Raw genomic sequence first — 20643 nt, 5'->3', positions numbered from 1 at the left:
CGACTGGGGATATTGTCGGGCAGTGGAAGGAATACTTCGAGGATCTCCTCAATCCCGCTGACATGTCTTCCATAGAGGAAGCAGAGGCTGGGGACTCAGAGGTTGACTCATTCATCACCCAAGCCGAAGTCACTGAGGTAGTTGGGAAGCTCCTCGGTGGCAGAGCAGCGGGGGTGGATGAGATCCGCCCTGAGTACCTCAAGTCTCTGGATGTTGTAGGGCTGTCTTGGTTGACACGTCTCTGCAGCATTGCATGGCAGTCAGGGACAGTGCCTCTGGACTGGCAGACCGGGGTGGTGGTCCCCCTATTTAAAAAGGGGGCCCGGAGGGTGTGCTCCAACTCTCGGGGGATCACACTCCTCAGCCTCCCTGGGAAAGTCTATTCCAGGGTACTGGAGAGGAGAATTCGGCCGATAGTCGAACCTCGGATCCAGGAGGAACAATGCGGTTTTCGTCCGGGCCGCGGAACACTGGACCAGCTCCATACCCTCCGCAGGGTGCTCGAGGGTTCATGGGAGTTTGCCCAACCAGTCCACATGTGTTTTGTGGACTTGGAGAAGGCATTCGACCGTGTCCCTCGTGGCATTCTGTGGGAGGTGCTCCGGGAGTACGGGGTCGGGGGCCCCCTGTTAAGGGCCGTACGGTCCCTGTACGAGCGGAGCAGGAGCTTGGTTCGCATTGCCGGCAGTAAGTCAGACCTGTTCCCGGTACATGTTGGACTCCGGCAGGGCTGCCCTTTGTCACCGGTTCTGTTCATTACTTTCATGGACAGAATTTCTAGGCGCAGCCACGGGCCGGAAGGGATCTAGTTTGGGAGCCACGGGATTTCGTCTCTGCTTTTTGCAGATGATGTGGTCTTGTTGGCTCCTTCGAGCCGGGACCTCCAGCATGTCCTGGGGCGGTTTGCAGCCGAGTGTGAAGCGGCTGGGATGAGAATCAGCACCTCCAAATCTGAGGCCATGGTTCTCAACCGGAAAAAGGTGGCTTGTCCGCTCCGGGTTGGGGGAGAGCTACTGCCTCAGGTGGAGGAGTTTAAGTATCTTGGGGTCTTGTTCACGAGTGAGGGAAGGATGGAGCGTGAGATTGACAGGCGGATCGGTGCAGCGGCCGCAGTAATGCGGTCGTTATACCGGTCTGTCGTGGTGAAGAGAGAGCTGAGTCGAAAGGCGAAGCTCTCGATTTACCGGTCAATCTACGTTCCTACCCTCACCTATGGTCATGAACTTTGGATCATGACCGAAAGAATAAGATCCCGGATACAAGCGGCTGAAATGAGTTTCCTCCGCAGGGTGGTGGGGCGCTCCCTTAGAGATAGGGTGAGGAGCTCTGTCACCCGGGAGGAGCTCGGAGTAGAGCCGCTGCTCCTCCACATCGAGAGGAGCCAGTTGAGGTGGCTCGGGCATCTGTTTCGGATGCCCCCGGGACGCCTTCCACAGGAGGTGTTCCTGGCATGTCCCACTGGGAGGAGACCCCGGGGAAGACCCAGGACACGCTGGAGCGACTATGTCGCCCAGCTGGCCTGGGAACGCCTTGGGATCCTCCCAGAAGAGCTGGAGGAAGTGTCCGGGGTGAGGGAAGTCTGGGTGTCCCTGCTCAGACAGCTGCCCCCGCGACCCGGTAACGGATAAAGCGGTAGAAGATGGATGGATGGATGGATGGATGATAGATTAATTACTATGTAGGCTATGCCATTAGCAATGGCCACTGTTCTGTAAAACATAAAGATTATTTAATTGTTAATGTTTTTTCTCCTGGGAACAAATTAAAGATGAAACGCCAGTTGTTAAGAAGTTAAAATTTGCATGAAATATTTTGAGATAAATAAGATATGTATAATATATATATTTCTGTTTAAAATGTATGATTTAAAAATCAAATTTCATGGGATCTGAATGTTTTAAAAGAAGCTGAAAAGTAATTGTTATTATGTGTGAGAATTCATGAAAAGTAATTGTTATTACCCCCGCAACCCCGTGGAAAGGGATAAGCGGTTCGGACAACGACATGACATGACATAATTGTTATTACGTGTGAGAGTTCATGACCATAGTGACCTTCCAGAGTTTTTACACTTCCGGGTAGAGCGGCGCGTGAGGAAGGAGCAGAGAGTCAATTGAGTCAAGCAGCTAACAATGGACTGTGTTTGTCTTCAGTGTCATGTATTGTCACTAACGGACTGTGGGCTGTTGTCGGACGGACGTGCTGCGAGTTTGTGAGTTGAACTCTCCATCACAGTCGAAGTGTTTGTGTTTTATTAGACACGAAGCAAGTTCGGCTAAGCTAGCTAGCAGGAACTAGGCTGGCGTCCCGGTCATTGTCGAGAGGAGACCTGCGCTGACGGGAGGAGCTTTGCCGGGTCGTCGCGGAGAGTATCGCCAACGGAGGGCGCTTCACTGCCGCAGAGGGACACGGAGGTTTATCACTGCGAGCATTTTGTTTTCACAGACTAACTTTGCCTCATAACAAGGCCGTGACCTCCTATTTGCACGGAGCCATGTCTGCAAGTCCAGATTTACATGATGCTGATAATGACGCCATTGTGTGTAAGTAACTTGTTTTACTTACACACTTAAACTTACTTGTTTTCTCCTTCCTTGTTTAATTTTAATGTGATTTACATTTTATTTATTCATACCACTCTCACTTAATTGTTTTCCAGCTGCCTGTAAGACATATTACAAGACAGTATGCAGGAGCTTCAGGTACACACAACCAGATCTTGCATCGCAGACGGAAGCTGTGAAGCCTTCAGCTCAGAGTCAGTTGACAACAAAGAGTGTAAGACTCATGAGATAAGATCCGTTTTTGGTCAATGTGACTATTTTTCAGGTGCATTAATAGATATGTTGTGTCCATACGCAGTGCATCACACAGTACTGATTGTCTTTATTGATTGTTTTTACAGCTGCTGGAAGGAGACAGAGTGTGCTAGCTGAGGATGAGGTGGACCTTTAGAAGTATGCCATCAGAGACCTGATGTCTGATGAGGAAGAGAGTGGGGTGTCCGGATGGATTGTGTGACCGCCAGAGGAGTTGCAGTGCAAAGTAACAGGGCCGAGGCCCAAAAGGTGTGGAAAAACTGTAGCTCAAGGCATGACCCGCCCTGAAAACTTTCACCCGGTCCCTATTGGCTGTGAGCCAGGAAACTCCACCAGGATCACAAAGACATCACTCCCAGTTTAAAGGTCAGGAGACCCCAAATCACGTCACATGCCCCGGCAGCGCTAAGTTGTGAGACTACGGTTTCATGCAGCAGCTGCCGTAAGGGTGTAACTTTGAGAAACGTTTTTAATTTTGCTTGAGCTAAGCTTCAGTTCCCTCCTCGCTGGGCGAGACAGAGGCTGTTTTTGTTTTACTTTAGTTTTTAATTGAATATTCGTCATTATTATTTTGGATCCATAGAGGAACACTGCACAACCCAGTGTTCCTCACCGCCTGCAGAAGGGAGAGATTATCTTCAGAAGGAGACGGAACCCCAGAGGTCCAGTCCTTCATCAGGTCGATTTGCTGTGTGATCGCTGCCTGCCTTCGTCAGCTTTTAGGACACTAAATCTGACCCCGTGCCTGCCCCAAAACGAGTTGGAGTATCGAGTCAGACGGGAACTGCGTGTTGGTCCATAGTCGGAAGTCAGTGCTGGACAACCAATTTGCCACGGTCAAACGCTCGAGGATGGTTACAGCAGCAGCGGAAGCAGCTCACCTACACCGAGGCGTCAACTTCCAAAACAGTTGCTAGGGCTGAAAGAATCAAGGTCAGTAGCTTACAAGATTAAATCTTATTGAAACAGATTGGAACAAAGAGAGGCGTGTGTTAGTGTGAATGAGATTTCCAAGTATGTTGTGTGTGGATGTAAGTTAACATTAGGATTAGTTAGCCAGTAGTAGTGTAATTATACTGCAGTTTGCTGTAGGTTACACTGGACGTTTGCGTGTGTTGTCGTGAGTGTGTGTATGTGGGTGTGCAGTGTGGTGTGTGTGATGTGGGGTGTGTGTGTGTGTGTGTGTGTGTGTGTGTGTGTGTGTGTGTGTGTACATAATACAGCCCGATGGTATTTAGTTCTATATGAGTTATATATTTAGTTGTATTTAGTAATGTATTTTTGTGAGTTCCACCAATTTTTGAATATTCCCGCAATTTCATTACATAAAATTGCATAAATATCCTGCATATTCCATCGCATTTTTTAAGAAAATGTGCTGCATAATCAAGGATCTTTACCTGTAACAATCACAAAAAACTCTGCAATTTTCTGGAGGGACACCACATGGGTGCTGTGTTATCTTTTGTTGTCTGTTAAACTCCCACTTGGCTTATTTCCTTTTACTAACACACGCACACACACACACACACACACACACACACCTAGACACGTGGTCTTATGAGCGTTTTGTTATAGTCTGAAACTATATATATATATATATATATATATATATATATATAATAATGATATTTTGATTAATACTCAATATCCATTCCCAACATATGTAATTAATTAAGGGCAAAAAGCATAACTTTGACACTTTGCAGGCTGTTCGGTGGGTCTGGATCTCAATCACAGCACATTATAACAGCATTCATATGATTATTAACAGTCAACAGGTACAGCGGGTCGACAGGAGGACACCTAGGGAAACACCTTGAAAATAACACACACGTCGTTATGCTGACGAGTACCGTCATGCCTCTTTAGGCTCCACACCGCCAGCTTTGTATGTGAATTACACAGCAGCTTGCCTTTACGCCGGTGCTACTTGGCTCTGTGTGAACTACCAATGCGGATAACTGGCGAACCGCTGCTGCAGCAATAATGCAGCGACTCCATGAAAAAGGCAACTGTTGTAATTCTGCAGACACTGAAACTTTGTATTGCTGCCCTACCAATGTTTCCAGCTAAGTCGCTGGACATGATGGCAGGCAGCTTGAAAGCAGGTGAGGAGACGTGACTAACAGTGCAGCGCAATCACTCCATTTGATTACCCAAAGGAGAGTGCAAATAGCGGTTGTTAGCATTAATGAGCTTTTATTTTGATACTTCCGGTGACAGGCAGTGTAGATTTGCATATTAGCTAAATATTTAGTTTCACCCATGACATTTAGATTCAACATTTAGCATTTAGATTTAACAGTTACATTTAGATTTAAATTAAACATTTATATTTAACATTTCATATTTATATTTATATTTAACATTTAGATTTAGATACTTTATTCAGATTAAACATTAAAATGATATTGTTACAAGAGAAGTTGATATCATAATGTTTACAAATGTTGCTGTAAATCTGGTCAAAAGTAACATTAAAAAATTCACATGTGTTTTTTTATACATGTTTTGTTGCTAAATGTGGCAAAAATTTGCTGTTTATTTTAGCATGCGCAATGTTATAATCGGCACCCCATATGTAACAGACACAAAACATCATGTACTCTGCACCCAGTGTAAGACATTGTGTTTCTGCATCTTGATATTTGTCTTACAGGTCAAGTTGGCTGATCACACTGTGCATCACAAAACAACTCATTAGTGTCAATCAACTTCAGTCATGAATAACAGCAGGAAGAAAAAGTGAATGTAATGTAAGTTAACGTCAGGAGATTTTTTCAGAGGTTTTTGTTTTATTTGAATTAGATTATAAGTGGAAAAAAATGTGCATCTAAGATTTGGCATTCAAATGTCAGCTTTGATCCTTAAACTCGGGCTTTCAAAAATCCATCATCAGCAACATTTTAATGTATAACTGGGATAAACTAGAGCTGTATCCACAAAACAAAGCCAGAAGTAGCTCTTAAATATTGTTCTGTCTTATTGACTCCTAAGCAGCTCCTCGGTCTGAGGGCAAAATGAAGTCTAAGGTTCCTGAGTCAGTGAGACCCATTTACAATCAATAAAATGCTGCAGGTAATATGCTTCATTGCCTAATATCATGGAAAAAACAACAATAGTGGCAGGCAATAATCAAATCAGCAAACAATCTAGTAAGACTGGAGAGGACAGTTTACAAAACCATTGTGACTCTCAAAAAATAGAGTTTGCAGTGTTGAACTTCATTCCTTCCATCATTCCTCAATCCTTAAAATTTGTTTTTATTAAAATGTATTTCTGTTATCTTATTGTCTCCTCACCTTATTGAATGTAATTTCTAGTTTGATTTATCTTGTAATTTTGTTATCCAACAATTGCTATCAACTTGTCTGTTGGCCTGTCAATCAATAAAGGATATAGATAAACTGTGTCTCATCCATCTCACTAAGGGTGAATGATATTGACTGGATGGATGGATGATAGAAGACAGTAGTGTTTAAATATAAGAGTCCAAGTCCAAAGGGGGCAATAAATCAGTGCAGCAGCCATCACTGTTACACTGTTTGATCCAGCAATACTGAGCATCAGATCAAGACATAAACAAGAGAAACGAGGAGGGACACAAAGGCCAATCCCACTTCAGGTTGCTTAGGAACCTTTTAGCAAAGTGACAAAGCTAATTGAGGATGAGATAACGTATGCTCATTGTCCACTTGGAGTGAGACACAGAACAGATGAATAACCTTCAACAGAGCTTCTCCATCACATTTAACTATGAGAAAAGGAAATCCAGAGCAGATTTTGTCACCATATACAACATGTGGTCAGCCCTGTGACAAGCTTCTTGTCATTATACAGTGATTCTTTTAAGTCCAAAGTATCAGCATATTAACAAAACTGCTGCCTAACAATAGAGAGATATGTATTAGATTATTTAACCTTGTTTAAGATTTATTTAAGACCTATATTTATTTAAGACTGAATAACTATAAAACCAAGTCTAAGTCAGTAAGTGTTTCAGTAACCATATGTGTTGAATATTTGTGTTGTGTGCATGCAAAAGTACTTACCCTTTTCATTGATAATCTTGAAGGTTTTTGTCAGATTTTTTTTTAATCTATATTATTTATCTTAATAGATAGGTACTGGATATATGATACAGTATTTGGACACAACAATACATATAAATAAATATAGTTAACTAATTACTTGGACTAATTAATCACTGAAGTGCTAGAATCTATATTTTTTCTTCCTGAATTCCGTGTTGACCTGTATAAGCCTTAATAATGTGACAGAAACAATGGGGAACAATAGAGGATACCCTTTCCTGTTGGAACATCTGCATTTTATTGACCATTACATGTCTTCTTAAAATCTGAGTCAAGTAAATGCAGTTAACATTTGCAGCTTAACATTTGCATGTCGCCACACAATTGCCAATTCTGCTGATGATTCCCTGACAGTACAAGGTGCTGCTGACAATAGAAAAAAACATAAGAACGCTTTGAGTCAAGTTGCGTCAAGTCAAGATGGCTGTAAGGTCTACAAGGTCTGGAAAATCCTTGTATGTGAGTAAAGTGGCTGGGCCTGATAATATCCCTGGCCATGCACTAAAAACACATGCAGACCAGCTAGAGGATGTCATTGATGTCATGTCAGTGACATTTTTACACATTATTGTAACAGGAGTGTTCCCACCTGCTTCAAGACAGCCGCTGATGTTCCTGCACTGAAAAAGTTCTGCTTGGTCTACAGTCTAAATGATGATCACCATGAGGTCCTAAAAAACAACTTCCCAGCCAACATGGACCCTCACCAGTTTGCAATCATAATCAACAGACTCACAGAGGATGCCATATCCAATGCCATCCACTCAGTCTTTACACACCTTGAAAATTAGAGCTCTTACTATAGATGTTGTTTGTCTGTTTCAGCTAAGCATTAAATCTCCTCCAGGAAACTGATTGGCAAACTCTGGGCATCAGTTTCACACTGCAATTGGATATTGGACTTCCTTACAAATAGATAGTTTGGTTTAGCGGTCACACCTCTTTCACTTTTGTGCTCAACACTGGAAAATTGGTAATCTCATATCTCAACACTAGTTTTAAAAGCTCACAAAGAGCTGTACTTCTTAAGGAACCGTAAGAGAATGAAATTCCAGCGCCAAGTTCTCATCAACTTTTACTGAGCACTTACAGAAATCATTCTGTGCAGACACATTATGGATGGCATGGTTTGTGTTAGGCTCTGCAGTTGATGATTAAAACCATGCAGAGGAACATAATTGGTACACATCTAGGTAAACCATAACTTTATCATGACTTTATCCCATCAAGTCCAGTGTATCCAGCTGAAACTCCTCTTTCAGGTTGACATGATTGTAAAATGAAATAACAGCTAAAGTTAGCAGGTTTGAAAGTAACTGTTACTGTAACAGAATTTCCTGCAAAAATGCAGCTAATAAGAATGTCATGGTCACCTTAAGGGGGGTACACACATAAGGACTTTAAAAGAGACTTAAGAGACTTTTTTTTATCTGTAGATCCCCCACACATGAAGATTAAAAAATCAGCTTTGATTGTATTGTGTGTGGTGTGCTCTGATATTCTCAGCACAGGACACCACACACATAAAGATCATCTATCTCACGGCCAATCTAGAATCTAGTCCTCCGAGCCAGAAATATTGCGTGATCAAACGTGATGTACAGTAACCAATGGCAACAACCCCAGCGTCACCGGGCTCTTCATAAATGGAAAAGAGCATAGACTGTATATTTAAAAAAAAGAGTAAATAAACATTTTAAAACATGAAAGACATGGAAGACATAGAAGAGGGAATGTGAGCTTTTCTGACAACACACAATACTTGCATTAACCACCAGTATGACAGTTAACGGTTAACGTTAGTGCAGACGATATACCCATTAAAAGCATTAAAATAGCTAATTCAAACACCCCCATAGGAAAAGTTAGATCTCGCCTCTTTTTTTTTTTATTTACGTCCACTTCTGTGTTCCTCATTCAGCTGGTTGGCTACTTTGCATTTCACGTCACATGTCACGGGGTAGTGATTCAGGAGTCGTAGGCTTTCCCCACACACGAAGATTTTTGGTCAGGAAGCGGTAAAATTGGAGCAAAATCAGCCCGATTATCATTATATGTGTACCCCTCTTAAGTGATTATTTTTCTAGTCTATAATTCCATCAAATATCAAAGGGAGTTACTTTGTGGTGTCAGATTTTGCTGTAACGAACACTGCATACAGTTTGGCCAGGATCAATTTTTCTTCATATAGAGGAAGGCTCACTCGTTACGGTGGAAGAAACATTGAGCTTGTAAATAAGCACACAAACTCAGACATTGAATCCCCAACCTCTGTCTATAAATACTCATGGGCCAGGAATTAATTAGTCACATCATACACAGTTGGGTCTGAAGGGTGTGATCAACACACTTCCTGAATTCTTCCACTTCACCGTGATGACTTCAGGCATGCTTCTCACTGCATGTACAGACAGGTTCTCTGTCAATCAGCATACTTACTTACTTACTTACTTACATACTTTAAAGAGACTGTCCTCCTATGAAGAATGATGGAATCAGTAATTTCAGCAAGTACTCCAAAACATCATATGTTTACATAAATGTGACAAAGCCCTTTAGCAGACTTAGTCATCATGACTCTTGTCTGTCAGGAGCAAATCAGGTGACATCATGAAAGAGTAACCTAAGAATACCATAAAGAACAGACGTCTGGGTGGATGGATGGGTCAACAAAAGATCACACTATGTAATGGCGGACTACTGTCAACGATGGTCTCTCTTGACCATCTCGACACGATTTTTCTCTAACCGTTTAATTTAAGCTCTGTATCATAGGCAACTGGATATATAGTTTGCTAAAGATGTTTCACCTCTCATGACTCCAGAGATAAAAATAGGAATTATACAACTTTATTCATGTAATGGTACAGCTCAGAAACATGTTCATTTGTCAGCTGGAGGGGAGTTGCCAGGGAGTTGCTGGCAGGCCACTGCGTGAGATTGGTGGTGTCGATAATCTGCTGAATTTAACCACGGCTGCCTGTTAGCTGCCAGTTTCCTCGAAGGACGCTGATTGGCCTGGACCTCTGTGATCTGGCCAAAAACACATGAATTGAAGCTTGAAAAAACTGATGAGTGAGATCACCTGATCTCATAAATCCAGCTGACAAATGAACATGTTTCTGAGCTGTACCACTACATAGTTGAATAAAGTTGTATCATCACCATAATTGAGACACAAACACACAGTAGTTGTCTAACTAGTGGTGGACGGATTAACTGTTCCATTTCTTTTCCTGACATTGGCCAATCAAGATTTAAATTTTCTTGTTCAGTGACGGTTGGATATACCAATTTTTTAGAAAAGTAATTTAGTTTTACCAATGGGTGTTGAATCTCTGCTATAGAAGCAGCTTTAGCAGATTATCTCTATAGTCAGTTTTAAACTTCATGAAATGCTCCTCTGCTGATTCTGTAGTTGAACTTTTAAATTCTATTTGCACAGGTTCTGGGTGACAAGCTAACAGTGATGCTGGTGGATTACCCCCCTTGTGTCCTAGATTGTGGATTACCTCACTGACCGACCACTGTATGTGCGTTTGCTTCACTGTTTGTCAGATGCAGTGGTCAGCAACTCCAGGACCCGAAAAGGGACTGTCCTGCAGTATGACTCTCACCCTCTCTACAACGCTCTGGTCAAACAGAGGAGCACCTTCAGTGAGAGACTAACTGCCCCTAAATGCATCACTGAGCGCCACAGGAAGTCATTCCTACCTCTGGCCATTAAACTTTACAACTCCTCCCTCTGATGGTCGAACTCATTTTGCTATTTACAAAAACAAAACAAAACAAACTATAATTACTCATTCTTGTTTCATTTATAACGCTACTACCATTTCACTGTATATTGTATATATTTCCTGATTGTCTTCTTTATTATTTTATTTTATTGTCTACTTAGTTTAGTATTTTTTTTATATCTTTATCTTTATCTCTTGTTTCCATTCATGCTGTATTTATATTTCTACTTTGCACGGATCATTGGAACAAAAACAATTTCTCCCTGGAGATTAATAAAGTATTCTGATCTGAGTATGGAGAGAATTTTGTTCCTTTATTATTCAATCAAATAAAATAGATTTGGAACCAAAAAAGAGATTTGAGAGCAAAAAAGAGTGAGTGGCAATCATATTTTTTTTTTTTTAGATCGAAACAGAATAGGTTGCAATTGAAAAAAAAATATGAGACAACATATTTCTTCAACTTTAATCAAAACTAATGTGGATTAAGAGGACTGATTTGCAAGCAAAGGTTTTGAGAAATATGTTCTCTCAGACTTTTTTTTTTCAATTGCAACCTATTCTGTTTTGATCTCAAAAAAATATATATATATGATTGCCACTTGCTCTTTTTTGCTCTCAAATTTCTTTTTTGGTTTCAAATCTATATTATTTGATTGAATAATAAAGGAACAAAATTCTCTCCATATAAGAGAGGGGGAATGACACGCAGCAAAGGGAGCCGGGCCGGGAGTCAAAACCCGGTCCGCTGCAGAGCCTCGGCACATGGGTCGCGCGCTACAGACCGAGCTAAGCAGCGCCCAAGCTTTTCTGTTCTTTCTATTTGCTACAGGCATTGTTGTCTATTGTTTGGCTCAGCAAAAAGGCTTCTTTACCTCCAGAGACAAGTCATTGTCTGCTAGGTGCCTTGGATTTAGTTTCTGTTTGGATAACATGGCTTCATGCAGATAAGCTTATGATCTGCATGTTCACAAGATTTCAACAGGGTGGGAACATTCTTTTATCCATACATAAGAAATTAATTGGGCATTGTAGAGAAGCCCATTTTGAACATAGCACAGTCAAGGTGTAGTGAAATTAAATGATGACAACCGTTGTTATGGTAATTATAGAGATTCCTTTTCATCTTTAAGTGATAATTACTAAAATAGAATGACAAACAGGAGGTCCAGAGTGTGATGTGGTATCATATCTAATAAGCATCATCAACAAACCAACAAATCATTTCATTTTGGGGATAAAAATGTCAATCCAATGATAGAACTTATTATACCAGTGTAAAAAGACAGATTGTGCACTTGTGGACAGTGCGAGTGTGTTGTAGGTTGTTGCTTCACTCAGTTGCATGCCCAAGGTTTCTCTTCATTCCCTCCCTAAAACAAATGTAAGAAGACCCATTGTGTAACCTTGGTTTGTCAATGAGCCTCTAAAAGCTTCAACCTTGATATGGGATGATGTATGGAGGATTTCACTGGGTCCTCCCACAGTAACAGTAGTAAAGCACAGAGCAATTGTTCTGGAGGTATGAATGCCAAGTAGCAGAGATATCATGAAAATAGGCTGAAATGAATGGGGTCTGAATCACCTGCTTAGGTGAAGCAAGATATTATATTACATCCACAAACAGGAGGCAAACATAGTTTGCAAAGATTTCTTTAAAGATGACAATGATGTTTTACTCCGTTTTGATATACAGTTATGTCTTGTTTGATGTAGTAAAAGTAATAGCAGTGACAAGTTGCCATTTTGTAATTGTGAGGGGAAAATTATTCATTTGTTTATTTTCAAGTGCTGTTGGTAAAAACTATATGCTTCTAATTGAGATGATGAGAAACTCTTCACTAATCTTTTCACACAATTACTAGATTCTTCTAGCCAGCAATTAGTTATAGAAGTTTATTTCTTGTGTGTATGCACCCAAACTGAATCCAAACTAGAGATGCAAATTTTCATCAATTTCTTTAATTGCCTGCCTTAATGATCCACTATTGCTTAATCATTAATTGTAATTGTTAATTCAACAACTGTCAATAAAATCTAACCCACACTGAGGATAGTAATTAAATAATAGGGGTGTCACGATTCTCGATTACATTTTCTATTCTCAGGTTACTGTTTGATTCGATTCTCGATTTTTACATGTATTTTTTTTTTTAAAGCACAGGTTGCTATGCCATTTTTAGACTACAGTTTTATGCAATATAATATCTGACCTTTGTTCAGAATGTACCACACTACATTGTCAAATATAAAACATTTATTAACAACTTCAGTGAAAGAGGCCAAAGAGGTCCAATTTCTGTCGATGGGTCTCCTGCATCTGCGGTTGCCATTGTTGTAAGAGTGGCGTAGCCCTTTGAGGAATAAGGCGGTGCGTGAGGCGTGTCTGCGTAAAATGTGAGTGGGAGAACGAGAGCGTACGTGCGGACAGTGAATGAATGGGACAGGAAGGAGAAGCGAAAGGAGTAGCAGTAGTAGCGACAGGAATAAAGTATACAATATTGTCCGCAGTTTGGCTGTGAATAAAGGCTACGGCTCCTCAAGATACAGCAAAGCTCCCTGGTATTATTTCCTGACCAGCTTAACAGAGAGACCAGATTGTGACTTAATTTCGGTCGATTTCAATTTATAATCGAAATCGTGACACCCTTAGATTAGAGCCAATCTCAGGAAAAGAAATTAAGCAATCAATAGATTTAGCAATGGGGTTCCCCATAGAATTTGACTTAAAAGTATTCACAGAAAATGGCTCCTATCTACAGTAAAGTGCTTACAGGAACATCTGAGAGGAAGTCATCGCCAGTGAGCATAAGGGGAAGGACCTTCTTAGGTGTGAATGAGACAGAACTGTGTTTGCTCTCCAGAATCTACCCAGTGGTCAAAATGTTTGTTCAGCTTGAATTTTCTATTTCTCTCCTGTCACAAATCTGTGCTTGTGTTCTGGGTGGGTTTATGCACAAAAAACACTTGTTTAGGAATAGAAAAAAACATCACAGTTTGGCTTAAAACGACTGTTTTGGTCACCATGATCACGGATGGAGATGCTCCCACTTCCTTTGAAAAGCAGCCTGTTCTGATGGCATAGAAAACAGCTGGAAACACCCCCAGGTATCCTTAAAGATATCCAGTGGTGAGATATAAATCACGTTTGCTCGTTTGGCAACTTTGTGGGCTGTGATATTGTCAACATCATTCCTTCCATTTCCCGACGTGAAAGGTAGCGTATAATGTGAACTTGATTAGCAAGGCTTGGTTCATTATACCACTGCTAACTCTATACCCTGCAGACTGGTCTGAGTGTAGCTCTCTGCATTAAGAAATGCTGCTGTGTTACTCAGAAGTAGCTTCCATGTTGATAACAAACCCACAGAATATCAGCAATACTGCAGCCCCCAGGTTCTGAGGAGCATTCTGGAATATTTCATTGTTTTAGATTTACACCTCACAACTTACTTTGGTTCAGTTGGCAGTTACAGAAACACACACTTCTCTCTGGAGCTGATGGAGATACAGTTACAATTTTATGAGGGGACCTTCTCAACATTGTGTTCACAACTAGTTCCACCTGCTCACTTGGCAGAAAAAACAATGCTTATATCAGGTTACTATTTGAATAAACAGGCCTTGTTGTTAATGCTTGAGCAATTTATTGCCCTATGAGGCCGTTGTGGAGTGCACCATGTTCATGTTTGGATCAGTGTTTTCTGTTCACTTCAGTTTATGTTTAATGTCTTCTTCTGTCTTGCAGGTTTTACTGTTTCAGTCTGACTGAAAAAGAGAAACACTTAGTTCATTGATGTCAGTGTGATTTATGGTCAAGGGTTTGATCTGACCCGAAGAGATGAAATGATGATGATGATGATGACGATGATGATCATGATCATGATGATGATGACGATGATGATGATAACGTGCTGATGGGGCGAACTGCGCTGCTGTTCTCATACCTTCTCTGTGTGGGCGTTGTTAGAAACTCCTGAAGCGGGGAGGCGGTGGGATTATTTACGCAGTACGTTTCTCTCCCATTGGTCCCTCAATAGAAGCTGCTCTGATGCGCCGCAGTGACACAGCCAAGTCTCCGGCGATAAAAAGAAAAGCGACGAGCCGGGGAGGAGAAACACAAGTGTTGGAGGGCGGTCAGCGAGTTTCCATTTGATAGTAGATGCGCCTGTGGGAGTCTTAACACGACTGGAAGTCTCTGTACAACTCCTGAGGTAGGCTACTAACTCGATCCTATATACTTTATGAAACTTTAATTTAGATCACATTCATGTTTCTCTGCTTAGTATTAATTAACCAAAAAAAAAAAAAAAAAAAAACCGGAAGAATGACTTGGTGCCACTGCGCCATTACGCACTACACAAAGGTCTAAGCCGTTTTAATGAGTTAAAACTGTTTTAACAGACTTTAATAAAACTAGTTTCAAAAATGAGTAATTGAATCTACTGTTAAAGCTATTTCATGAATTTGTTGTCTATGAATCCTCAAAATCCTCAAAGCTGGTCTAACTCATCCAGACTCACCGAATGTGCGCGTGTGTGTGTGTGTGTGTGTGTGTGTGTGTGTGTGTGTGTGTGTGTGTGTGCGCGCGCGCGCGCGTTTGTAAGGGATCTGGTGAAGAATGGAGTGGTATGTCCTGGTGTTGATGCTGAGCTTGCCGCCCTCCATCCACGCAAATTGCTCTTCACAGTGTCAGAAATGCGCACAGCAGATTCTTGGCTCCGACGTCGCCCCCAGCAGCCTGGTAAGATCCGGGGGCTCATTTAAGAAAGACAAATGGAGAATAAATGCTGCCTCTTTTTTGGTGTGTGTTAATATTCCAAAGTAGAAGTTTACATGTAAATAACCAAGATTTTTGTCATTAAAATATCATGAATATATTTGAATGTCTTTATTCCTGAACTTACCAAATGTGTACGTAGGACATTTTAGTAAATCTTGTGCCCATATGAGGCTCAACAGCCTTCACTTGGAATATGGGGTGCGTAAAAAACATATTTGGGTCGAGTCTTTAGTCATAAATGCTTTGGACGAGCAGACTGTGTGGTTTTAGCACTTTAAAGATACTTAGAGGGGAATGTACGAGGGAGTTCGAAATAAAAATGTTTAAAGCTGACTTCTAGTACCACGCACCTGTGATGACAGTTAATGTGTGTGTGTGTGTGTGTGTGTGTGTGTGTGTGTGTGTGTGTGTGTGTGTGTGTGTGTGTGTGTGTGTGTGTGTGCGTGTGTGCGTGTGTGTGTGGTGCAGTCGTGCGGTGCGGAGTGTGAGGGCCAGATGAAGAGCTGTGGCCAGGCTCCCGGGCTGCCAGACTTCAGCCAGGACGAGGCAGCGGAGGAGGACGAGAGCCAGCAGACAGACCTGGTCAAACGCTACGGTGGCTTCATCAAAAGGATCGACAAGAGCAAGAACAAAGTATTCACCTCTCCGTGGCACGACAATTATATCCTGAAGGCCGGCGTACTGCCCAAGAAGTACGAGGACTTGTTGAAGAGGCTGGAAGAGAGAGGTGTAGACGAGCCGGAGGACCCAGACGATGCTCCGGATGATCAGATGCTCCGTAGTTACGTCAAACGATACGGTGGCTTTTTACGCAAATTCGGCCCGAAGTCAAAGAGGAGTAGTTCCGCAGAGCAGGAGAGCCAGGAGCCAGAGGAGCTACAGAAACGCTATGGAGGCTTCATGAGGAGGATCAGACCAAAATTAAACAACCTGAAATGGGACAAGCGATACGGAGGCTTTCTGCGCCGCCACTTCAAAATATCTGTGCGCTCAGTGGAGGAGCCATATTACTCCTATGATGACTTGAGCTTATAGATGAATCCTGCTCAGAAAGGAAAAACTAGAAAGAACTTGTGCAGGTTTACTTGACATGCCTCCATTTATCCCCAAAGTATCATATGCCTGCATATCTTGCGTACTGCCTACTCGGGTGACTTCTGTGTAACAACTTTCATCTCTGTGTTCTTGGCATCATTGTCTGTCATTCAATAAAGGATGCTTGTTTATAAAACTATGAATAAAAACACGTTCTTGTTTGTCAAATAAATTCAAAAGAAGTCGTAGGCTACTTGTGCAAGTGATTTCAGCCTCAGCGTGTTCCGTAGCATCGATACCAAACTCCGTTAAGAATTCTTCAAATTTTATATTTTCTTGGTCGTGGAAAGACTCGTATAGAGCTGAATTGGAGCAATGTGTTTTAGAAATGTTTAACTCTGCATAAACTAATAACACTGATGACGAGGCACTTTAAATACATTTTCAACTATAATTCTAAAATTGAGTCACATTGTAATTGTATCCCATGAGGCCCAGAGGTAGCAGTATGAGCAAATGTAAAAAGAGAAATTTTAGTAAGAGTGAGTAAAACGCGATAGAAACATTTTATAATCTGAACCCACTATTTATCAGAACTGACAAATTGATTTAATCTGCTATGAGTTTGGAGATCATTTTAAAGAACAATATAATTTCTGAAACAAATCAGATTGACCTCGACTGCCATACAACTAAACGTGTGCTATGATAGCCAGTTTGAGCTTTAGGCCACAGATCCAGAGCAAATGCGGAATTTAAAGTGTCTCACCTGGCATTGATTAGTGTTTCTGTCCTTAAACTTTTCATAATAACTGGCCTACCCAGCCAAGCCAAAATGATAGTCCTCTTTAGTTGGTGTAAATCAATATAAATTGTTCTACCAATCCAAAACCAACCTTATTAGTACATCTAATACAGTCTGTCTGAGATAAGACAATAACCCTGTAATGACAATAACGATAACCCTGAGATAAGTGTGAAGCATATGAATGCTGCAGAATCAAATGAGTCAGAAGTCTAACCAAAAAAGGTCACTGAACAATAATACTGTTGCGCCACCTTGTGGTCAATGACAGATACACCAAGTAAAGTCAGTCAAGCAGTTCACTAAATAACCACCAAAGGCTTCATAACTGGCTCAGTGTGTTGCCGGCAGTTTGCTGTGAAGCTCCAGAAATGATTTGTGGACCATCTTTCCATCGACATGGGAGAGGGTAGATAATGACTGTTTTTGGGTGAGCTGTTCCTTTAATACTTCTATTTTCTTACATTTTTCTTCACATGTTATACTTTGGTCACATGGTGCACACTCATAAATCGTTTTCTGTTAAATTATACACAATCTGCAAACCAGGGTTAGTAAACAGTGGTTTCAGTGGTTCTGATGGGCACCTAAATGCGACAGGCACACAGAATGTAAAACTGACCACTTATTTTAGGTTTATGTGATATACACTGCTCAGAAAAATTAAAGGAGCACTTTAAAGAAACACATTAGATACATCAGATCTCAATATGAAGTTGGATATCTATACAAATAACGACAGGGCAATGTCTTAGGAACAAAAGAATGCCAAGTCTTTTAATGGAAATAAAAGTTTTCAGCCTACAGAGGGCTCAATTGTGTAGACACCCTAAAATCAGAGTGAAATGAAGATGTGGCAGGCTAGTCCATTTTTTCAAAAACTTAATTTCTGCAACTCAAAATGCTTTTCAGTATCTTGTGTGGCCCCCACGAGCTTGTATGCATGCTTGACAACGTTGCGGCATGCTCCTAATGAGACGACGGATGGTGTCTTGTGGCATTTCCTCCCAGATCTGCGTGAGGGCATCCCTGAGCTGTACAGTCTGAGGAGCAACCTGGCAGCGCCTAATGGACCGAAACATAATGTCCCACAGATGTTCTATTGGGTTTAAGTCAGGGGATCGTGAAGGCCATTCAATTGTTTCAATTCCTTCATCCTCCAGGTACTGCCTGCATACTCTTGCCACATGAGGCCGGGCATTGTCGTGCATTAGGAGGAAACCAGGACCTACTGCACCAGCGTAGGGTCTGACAATGGGTTGAAGGATTTCATCTCGATACCTTATGGCAGTCAGAGAACCATTTCCTAGGCAGTAGAGGTCTGTGCGTCCCTCCATGGATATGCCTCCCCAGACTATCACTGACCCACCACCAAACCTGTCAAGTTGAACGACGTTGCAGGCAGCATAACGTTCTCCTTGTCTTCTCCAGACTCTTTCACGTCTCTCACAGGTGCTCAGGGTGAACCTGTGAACACCAGTGGCCCTCTGGAGGTCATTCTGTAGGGCACGAGCAGTGCTCAGCCTGTTCCGCCTTGCACAAAGGAGCAGGTATCGGTCTTGCTGATGGCTTGAGGACCTTCTACGGCCCTGTCCAGCTCTCCGAGAATAACCACCAGTCTCCTGAAATCTCCTCCATGTTCTGGAGATTGTGCTGGGAGACACATTAAACCTTCTTGCTGCAGCACGTGTGGATGTGCCATCCTGGAGAAGTTGGACAACCTGTGCAACTTCTGTAGGGTTAAGGAATCGCCTCATACTGCCAGTAGAGATAATTACTCAAGCCAAAACCAGCATGAGTGAAAAATCCGCCAAAAAAGATCAAGAGGGAGAAACTTGAAATGACCTCCACATGTAAAACCAGTCCTGTTTTGAGGGTTTTCTAATTGTTGCCACTGTGGTGCACCTGTTGTTAATTCCATGAACACCAATACAGCTGAAAGTGATTAACGATGCCCTCAGCTGCTTAACCAACCAGAAAATTATCAGACAGGTTTAACTGATTTCATGCCAGGCCCAATAAAAAAAGTGTCCCTTTAATTTTTGTGAGCAGTGTATAAATGGGAAATGTTTATGCCAATACATGCTCAATGGTCAATATGATTGAGGAGAAAACACCATATTAATGTTTATCAGGGCCAAGACATTAGTCCTTTATTCTCCCATGTTTCATATTAATGAATTTAGTGTGTCAATAACTGTCATGTGATGACACACTTTCACGAGAACTAAGCAAACTGCATCTGATGACGACGGTGAGCTGCAGTTGAAAGTTGAGGAGTTATTCAGGGTATATTGAAACACAAATCATCTTTTCCTAACCCTAACCAAGCAGTGACAGAAAAACTTAAATAAAAAAACAAAACCTAAACTGAGAGAAATATTAATAAGTGAAAAGAATAGTGTCTTTCAAATGGAACACAAACCCCAGTCTACAGGGGGACTGCTGAGTGCCCTGTACTTGCCACGCAGCTCAGTCCAGCTGTGGACTTGCTTTTTGCTCAGTTGCAGTATGGTCTTTAAGCTGGTTGAAAGGACAGCATTCAAAAAAGAAATTCTATATTGTCCACGCAGGATTCTATCAACACCCCCTAGTGAGCACAAAAATGTACTGCGGGAGAACATCTGGTTTGTTTGTTCATTAAGTGTCATAAAGTAGTTATCGAAGTAGCCATTGTAAGATTTAAAGGTTGTTTGGTGATATTTGCTTTCCGCTACTACAGCAATCTGATCAATCAACGCCTCTCTTTCATCTGAACGTGGCAAAGATGACAGGGATGGCGGTGGACTTCAGGAGGAAGATGCCTCTGTCCTGTCTAGTCTGCATCAGTGGGACAGATGTGGAGATAGTGCAGTCATACAAATACATGGGTCTTGTGTTGGACAATAATCTAGAGTGGGGTACAAACACAATGGCAGTCTACAAGAAGGGCTAGGACCTTCTTTACTTCCTGAGGAGGCACAGGTCCTTCAATATCTGCAACCGGATGCTCCAGATGTTCTATCAGTCTGTTGTTGCAAGCACCATCTTCTTGGCTGTGGTGTGGGCATCAAAGTGAAGGACACCAACAGACTGAATAAACTCATAAAGAGGGGCTCTGAGCTTGTCCCCCTGAGGGAGGTGGTGAAGACAGGATGCTGGTGAAACTGCTGGCAATCATGGACAACGTCTCTCAGCCCATCCACAAAACTGTGGACAACCTTAAGAGCAGCTTCAGCAACGGATTAAACCCTGCTGCCAAAAGAAACGGCACAGAAAGTATTCCTACTTGGTACCTGTCTATTAGGGCTGGGCGGTAAATATGTAAAATCGATTATTTCGATTTTGTGGTTTAGGATGATTTGTTTTGTTTTTTTTAAATAAA

General features: G+C 41.8%; 1 protein-coding gene across 2 annotated transcripts; it reads left to right on the top strand.

The window, feature by feature from the left end:
* The first annotated feature begins 3466 nt into the window (after positions 1-3466).
* Positions 3467-16681, top strand: pdyn (prodynorphin). Of its 2 annotated transcripts, XM_037104631.1 has the most exons (4): positions 3467-3752; positions 14697-14870; positions 15264-15400; positions 15908-16681. In XM_037104631.1, the coding sequence occupies exons 3-4, from the start codon at positions 15278-15280 to the stop codon at positions 16472-16474; spliced, it is 690 nt and encodes a 229-aa protein (XP_036960526.1). In that variant the 5' UTR covers positions 3467-3752; positions 14697-14870; positions 15264-15277; the 3' UTR covers positions 16475-16681. The 2 variants fall into 2 exon arrangements, with proteins under 2 accessions (XP_036960526.1, XP_036960527.1); XM_037104632.1 differs by lacking the exon at positions 3467-3752 and having other exon boundaries at positions 14582-14870.
* Positions 16682-20643: the final 3962 nt, after the last annotated feature.

This window comes from Acanthopagrus latus, chromosome 7 (assembly GCF_904848185.1).
Source record: "Acanthopagrus latus isolate v.2019 chromosome 7, fAcaLat1.1, whole genome shotgun sequence".
NCBI lineage: Eukaryota > Metazoa > Chordata > Actinopteri > Spariformes > Sparidae > Acanthopagrus > Acanthopagrus latus.
This window is presented reverse-complemented; position numbering and strand designations above follow the sequence as displayed.